Consider the following 7,777-nt stretch of genomic DNA (forward strand, 5'->3'; position numbering starts at 1 on the left):
AAAATGTATTTTGCCATGTAGCATTTTTTTGCCATGTGGCAAAATGTTTTTTTTGGGGTTTTTTTGCCATGTGGCATTTTTGTTTTGCTATGTGGCAAAATTGATTTTGCCATGTGGCATTGTTTTGACATGTGGCAAAATCAATTTTGGTATGTGGCATTTTTTTTTATTTGGCAAAATGTATTTTGGTATATGGCATTTTTGCAGGCCATGCATGTCCATGCCATTGACGGCTATGCACGTCCAAGTTTTCCAAAACACATTTTGCTACATGGCAAAATCAATTTTGCCACATACCAAATACCACTTTTCGTTCTCGTTGTCTATCCATTTAAGGCAGGGGTGTCAAACTCCTATTGTTGAGTGCCATGTCGTAGCTACAGAGTTAATATATCACTCATTTGGCTGTCGTTTACTGCGCTGGAGGTCCAATCCGTTTAGACTGGGAGGGTCAAAAATATTGCCCAATCTTTGGACTACATCAACTTTATTTCAGCTAAATGAAGCGGCGGCCCAGTTTGTCCGGACAGTTTGACACCCCTGATTTAAGGCTTTGCTTCATTTGAATTGCTAGAAACGCACAACTATTCTTCTTATGAATTCAAAGACATCTGCTGTCAGCAAGTATGCATGCAACTGTAGACAATAAACGCTCAACTTGACGTCTTGATTCTGCGCATTGGTTTTCTATGACGCCACAAACAAGACACACACCGTCTTGACTTGTATTTATTTTCCTTTGTTGACCATTTCACCTTTTTTTGGAGTTATGTACAATAATAAAAATAAATGTTTCTCTTGGAGGTTCTACATTCGACATACAAGTGCAACAAGTGTCCCTCTTATAAAGTGCGTATTATATTTTTTCCCCATCTAGATGCTGTTAAAACAGTAAGTGTATCGGCACACACGTACACACACCATGGTCACATTACAAATAGGCCGTACTCGGTCCAAATATTAGCTCTGTTGTGGTTTTTCTTGATTGCTCCATCCGGGAATTCCTGCTTTGGTACCTCAACCTCAGTATTTTAAATGTACATGCAGGACACTAGAGGGCTACCCCTAAAAGGACAGTGAAAAACTCACCAACGGTAGAAAACCAGGCGCAAATGTTCACTCGAGAAATCTGACTTTCTATTTTTAGAAGCGGCCTGACCGACTTGCCTCCTGCAGGTGCGGGGAAGGGAAGCTTGGCAGAAACGTCTCGGGACAAAATCAAAGACACGAGCACAGTGGAAAATATGGCACTTTTTTCTCACACATTTGTCCCGCCACGCCGAAGAAAAGCCAAGACCAGGAAGAACGGCGGGCGACATCGTCTTGCCCTGATGAGATATTACAAAAATATTTGTTTCTGTACAGCGTTGCATAAGAAAAACACTTTCAGAAAATAAGAGCGACATTTGGGTTTGGTTCTTTCTATAACTCCTAGCAAAAAGTATGGAATCACCAGTCTTGGACGAGCACGCAGACATTTTATCATGGAGAACAAACGCAGATAAAAAGCTTGAAAACACTAAAAGAATGCAGATTCTTGACTCTTTACAAATTGATGATGCTGGAACTTTTGTTTGGTGCCGTTCCAGTGAGATTTACAAAGATGACTGCGTGAAGAGAACATCAAAATCCCCTCAGTCCTTGATGATATGGGGCTCAATGTCATGGCCTGCAAGTAGCCCAGATCTCAACCCTATCGAAAACCTGTGGTGGAAATTGAAAAAAATGGTCCACAGCAAGGCTCCGACCTGCAAGGATGATCTGGCAACTGCAATCAAAGAGAGTTGGCACCAAATTGATGAAAATATTCATCAATTCTATGCCTCAGAGACTGCAAGCTGTCATAAAAGCCAAAGGTGGTGCTACTGAAAGCCAGAGATGTGGTTTGATTGTTATTTCTTTGTTTGTTTCTAATGATTCAATTTTTTTTCCTCAAAATGGGAGTGATTGCATATATATTTCTCTGCACTTGCTCTATAAAAGTAACATTTACTGACACTAGTGTTAGCGTAGCCCCATATTATCAAAGACTGAGGGATTTTTGATGTTTTCTTCAGGCAGTCATCTTTGTAAAGCTCACTGAAACGGCACCAAACCAAAGTTCCAGCACCATCATCTTGTCAAGAGTCAAGAATCTGCATTGGACAAGGTGATGATAAATGATGATGAAGTGAAGTAACATTTAGTGACCACCACAATGTTGTTAATTCATTTCTTTTAGTTTTTCTGAATGCTAAAGAGTTTCAATTGAAAGGGATAAGAAAGTTTTCTAAAACTTCAATGTAAACTTGTGCATTTCTTGAAGATTTAACCACAGCCATCTCCCCAGTGCCTTTGCCTGACATGCAGCCTCATATCATCAAGGATTGAGGGAATTTTGATGTTTTCTTCAGGCAGTCATCTTTGTAAATCTTACTGGAACGGCACCAAACAAAAGTTCCAGCATTATCACCTTGTCCAATGTAGATTCTTGACTCCAATGCAGATTGCAAAATCGATTTTGCCACATGCCACAACAATGCCACATGGCAAAATCAATTTCGCCACATAGCAAAAAAAAAATGCCACATGCCAAAATACATTTTGCCACAAGGCAAAAAAATGCCACATGGCAAAATCAATTGTGCCACATACCAAAACAAAAATGCCACGTGAAAAAAAAAAAAAAAAAAAAAAAAAAACATTTTGCCACATGGCAAAAAATGCTACATGCCAAAATCAATTTTGCCACATACCCCAAAAAATGCCACACTGCAAAAAAAAAAATGCCGCATGCCAAAATACATTTTGCCACATGGCAAAAGAAATACATGGCAAAATCAATTTGGCCACGTACCAAAAAAAAAAGCCGCATACCAAAATCCATTTTGCCACATGGCAAAAAATGCCACATGCCAAAATACATTTTGCCACAAGGTAATAACATGCCACATGGCAAAATCAGTTTTGCCACATACAAAAAAATGCGACATGGCAAAAAAAACAAAAAAATTTGCCACATGGCAAAAAAATGCCACATGCCAAATCCATTTTGCCACATACCAAAAAAATGCCAAAGGGCAAAAAAAATGCCATAGGCCAAAATACATTTTGCCACATGGCAAAAGAAATACCACATGGCAAAATCAATTTGGCCACGTACCCAAAAAAAAAAAAAGCCACATACCAAAATCCATTTTGCCACATGGCAAAAAATGCCACATGCCAAAATACATTTTGTCACAAGGCAATAAAATGCCACATGGCAAAATCAATTTTGCCACATACAAAAAAATGCCACATGGCAAAAAAACAAAACAAAAAATATTTGCCACATAGCAAAAAAAATTCCACATGGCAAAATTAATTTTGCCACATACCAATAAAATGCCACATGCCAAAATACATTTTGTCACAAGGCAAAAAAATGCCACATGGCAATATCAATTTTGCCACATACCAAAAAAATGCCACATGCCAAAATAAATTTTGCACCATACCAAAAAAAATGCCAAATGGCAAAAAATGCCACATGCCAAAATCCATTTTGCCACATACAGAAAAAAATGCCACATGGCAAAAAAATGCCATAGGCCAAAATACATTTTGTCACACGGCAAAAAAAAATGCCACAAGCCTATATCCATTTTGCCACATGGCAAAAAAAAATGCCGCACGCCAAAATACATTTTACAAAATACACTTTTGAACTAATTCATTATTTTTTCAAGATTTTTATCCGAGTTTGTTCTACATGATAAAATGTCTGAGTGAGTTCTCGTCCGAGACTGGTGATTCTATACTTTTTGCTAGGGGTTGTATAGCTGTCAAAATGGTATCCTCCAAATCGAATTTATCCCAAGACGACAAATACCTGGTGACCCGTGGTCGTGTAAATACAAATAACTGAGTGTTTAAACCTTTGTCAACAAATACAACACTTCAGTATCGATACTTTGGACAACCGATTTGACAAAGATAATCTGGAGACATGAGGGGAAGGAACCCTGGCCTCGTTGCGCTGTCCTCGGTGCTGAAGTTGACTAGACGGTCCAAATGCTGGTAGCTTTTTCGGGGAAATGTGCTTCAAAGAAGAGGGAAGTCCAACGTCCCCGGGCTACACGTCGCTGGAGGCCCGCGGTCTGGGCGAGAGGTCGTGCGGGACGCAACCGCAGCACGCCATCCACAGCGATTTTTGGATGTCCGGGTGGCGAAAGGCGTAAATGACTGGGTTGATGACGGAGCAGCAGGTGGCGGGCAATGCCGCCACGTAGCCGTACACGGCCGGGTAGCTGGAATCGGCCACGGCGGAGTAGGCGGCGAATGGGAGCCAGCACGCCCCGAAGGCACACAAGATAGCCGACAGCGTGGAAACGCCCTTGGTGGTGGAGCTGGCCGGGAACTGGTGTTGCACGGCGATCTGCTGCGCGTGGCGGAAGGCGATCTTGCAGATCTGCAGGTAGAGCTGCATCATGAGCGCGAAGACCAGCAGGAAGGCCACGGCTAGCGCCACCGCGTTGCTTTTGGTCACCGGTCGGAAGACGCTGCACGCCGAGCGATCACGCAGGCAGTTCCAGCCCAGTGCCGGCAACAGGCCCAGCGTCACGCACGCCAGCCAGATGGACGCAACCATGGCGTAGGTGAAGGTCAGCGTCCGTTCCGTGTGGTAGGTCAGCGCGTTGTACAGCGACAAGTAGCGGTCCACCGTGATGGCCAGCACGTTGAGGACAGAGGCCGAGAAGGCCGAGAGCAGGAGCCCGGCTGAGAGCAAACCGGCAGGTTCGGGCCAGCCGGTCGCCAGGTAGGTGAAGACAAAGTTCAGGATGAGGCCCAAACCGGCCAGGAGGTCGGCGGCTGCTAGCGAGCCCATCAGGACCAAGGTGGGCGCCCGGGGTCCCGGCGCGTAGAACAGCACAGCGATGACCAACGCGTTCTCACAAGAGATGAGCGTCCCCGTCACGCACAGCGCCACGTCCCAGGGGCTCACCTCCGACGGACGCGGCTCCGGCTGGGCGCGCACCTCCGGCTCCGAAGAAGAGTTGGACGGCTCCTCCCACCACGCCGACGCCGACCAGTTGGCGGGGTCCGGGGCCAAGGAGGAGTTCAGGCCGCTCCCGGCCACCGCCGCTGCCGCCAGCGACAGTATCATGGCTGCGGGAGCAAGCGCAGAGGAAGGATGCCGGCTAGTCAAGCGGAATACAATCGGCGTACCCACAAACGCTTCCGTTCGTCATCCTGACGGATATCAACAAATGCTATTTTTAGCACGCCGCTAAAATTGGTGCATGACGTCCTGGGCCGGCGCGCGTGCGTGTGCAATTTTTAGAAGCGCCTCGACCTCATCATCATCTCCTGAGGATGAAGCGGTCTGGGCATTCAAACAGACAAAAAAGACGATTTAGGCTCCGTCAGCTAAAATGACGTCCGTCCGGTGCTCCATTCACAAAAAAAAAAGATGAAAGAAAAAACGGCTAGCGGCTAGACCCCCGCCCGCTCCCCCTCCCTCCGTCTGATTCTGGGAAGGTCACCACCGCCGACAAAGACCACCCCCTCCGTCCGCCACCCCACCCCCGTCGGCTGTGGGGTGCACATCACTGCGGTAAAAAAAAAAGCAATAAAAGTCACCTTTCATTCAGCTGCAGCGTTGCGTGAGAAGATGCGCGACTACCGAAGTGGGATGCATGGGGGCGCGTCAGGATGGGAGGAATAAAAAGGAGAAAATTACCAGCTGGTTGTGGTCCCCGTGGGAAAGCAGCGATCTTCTTCCTCCTGCTTTGGCGGGCAGTCATCGGCGCGCGCCCCGGCGCTGGCTCGGCACGCTTAGTGAGCTGCCGTCCTCATGCCGCATGCACGTCCTCCCTCCTCCGCACGCGTGACGTCACCAAAGTCTCCTCCGGCGTCAGCGTCAGTCACGCCGGGAGCGGAGGAATGTCTCGGTGAGGATTTGAGAATACGCCTGCACATTTGAACGTTGCATCATCAGGGTGACCTTTCCGAAAGGTCACAGGGGTTGTGATGCAATGCAGCATTCCTCAACATCCAGACTAGACCAAGACTTTTGGTCTTGTAATCCACTATTACAGCCAAACACCTACCATAGTTTTTGCACTATAAGGTGCCCCTGACTATAAGCCCCACCCACCAAATTTGACATGAAAACGACATTTGTTCATAGGGAAGCCACACTAGACTAAACACCACAGCTGTCCTGTATTTTGGGATATTTACACGAAAAGACAGTCAACCTCTGCTGCCACCTGCTGTCAACACTGTTGTCGTCCAACATGTCTCCTAACATGCATTGCAGTGCTATAGATGTAAATAACAATCAAAATTCATGTTCTGTGCTAATTAATTCTTCAGTTACTGTTCCAGTTGTCTCATTAGTTGCTAGTTATGGTATTTGGTAACACTAATTAACAGTGGCGCCATAAAACTGTCTTAAGACCAAAATGAACCACCATGAAGCTTTGAATCAATTGGCAGCAAAGCTTAATTGCTTCAAGAAGCTTCATTTGGCCATCACTGCTCCCTTGGGGGAGACACTCAACCTCTGCTGCCACCTGCTGTCAACACTGTTGTTGTTGTCCAACATGTCTCCTAACAATGCTATAGATGTAAATAACAATCAAAATACATGTTCTGTGCTAATTATTTCTTCAGTTACTGTTCCAGTTGTTTCCAGTTATGGTATTTAGTGACATTTATTAGACAGTACCATCATAGGATTGTCATAAAACCAAATGAACCACCATGAAGCTTTGAATCAATTGGCTGCAAAGCTTCATGGCTTCAAGAAGCTTCATTTGGCCATCATTGCTCCCTTGGGGGAGACAGTCAACCTCTGCTGCCACCTGCTGTCAACACTGTTGTCATCCAACATGCCTCTTAGCATGCATTGCAACGCTACGGATGTAAATAACAATCAAAATTCATGTTCTGTGCTAATTAATTCTTCAGTTACTGTTCCAGTTGTCTCATTAATTATTATTATTATTATTATTATTTGGTAAGACTTTATTTGACAGTGACGCCACAAGACTGCCATTAGACAATCAGAATTATGACAATGTCATAAGCATTAATGAATGCTTATAACAGATGTCATTTAGAGTTGTCCAGCAAATTATCTCACTTTTGAATGGATGTAAAAGATTAGAGCTGGACATAAATGGAGTTAATGACATCTGTCATAAGCATTCAGTAATGACCATGATAGTGTCATGTCACAATTATGAAGGTCTTATGACGACACTCTCAAGTGTTACCCATTAACCCAAATAAATCAACAAATAAGCCGCACTGGAATATAAGCCACAAGATTCAAAATGAAGGAAAAAAGTAGCGACTTATAGTCCGAAAACTACGGTGTTGGTGGTCATTAGGCTTGACCTAAAATAAACAGGAGGTGACACAAAATGAACAGAAAGCGATGCAGAAATCACGCTAGCTTACCTTCCATTGACGGCGCTAGACAGCAGCGGCGCGGGAAGTGGAGTGATGAGGGTGCTACAGCGCCACCTGGTGTTAGGGAGAAAAAACGTTTTGGGTAAATTTGTTGTTTTGTATGTTAAAGGGAACCATGGATATAAAGACTTGTATTAGTTAAAAGATAAAACATGAGTTAAAATAATTTGGTATTAAAACCCCTCTTGATGCTTTCATTTTTATAGTAGCCTAGTAGTAGTACGTAAACCATCCGGCATGAGTGAGCCTTTTACCACAAAAAGTGAAGTTTGGTGGTGGCAAAATCATGATCTGGGGTTACATCCAGTATGGGGGTGTGCGAGGGATCTGC

At 44.6% G+C, this 7,777-nt stretch overlaps 1 protein-coding gene across 1 annotated transcript; it reads right to left on the minus strand.

Moving 5' to 3' along the window:
- Positions 1-4,047: 4,047 nt before the first annotated feature.
- On the minus strand, positions 4,048-5,922 carry gpr185b (G protein-coupled receptor 185 b). Its single transcript, XM_057855644.1, has 2 exons — positions 5,705-5,922; positions 4,048-5,130 (listed from the first exon to the last, which is right to left on the minus strand). The coding sequence occupies exons 1-2, from the start codon at positions 5,766-5,768 to the stop codon at positions 4,097-4,099; spliced, it is 1,098 nt and encodes a 365-aa protein (XP_057711627.1). The 5' UTR covers positions 5,769-5,922; the 3' UTR covers positions 4,048-4,096.
- Positions 5,923-7,777: the final 1,855 nt, after the last annotated feature.

The sequence above is a fragment of the Corythoichthys intestinalis genome, chromosome 13 (genome assembly GCF_030265065.1).
Source record: "Corythoichthys intestinalis isolate RoL2023-P3 chromosome 13, ASM3026506v1, whole genome shotgun sequence".
Lineage (NCBI taxonomy): Eukaryota > Metazoa > Chordata > Actinopteri > Syngnathiformes > Syngnathidae > Corythoichthys > Corythoichthys intestinalis.

Bases quoted from the DNA above. Each gene is read 5' to 3' on its own strand.
- gpr185b (XM_057855644.1), bottom strand. From the start codon at position 5,768: ATGACTGCCCGCCAAAGCAGGAGGAAGAAGATCGCTGCTTTCCCACGG. The intron at 5,131-5,704 runs GTAATTTTCTCC...TTGCTCCCGCAG, and splicing joins ACGGGGACCACAACCAGCTG to CCATGATACTGTCGCTGGCG.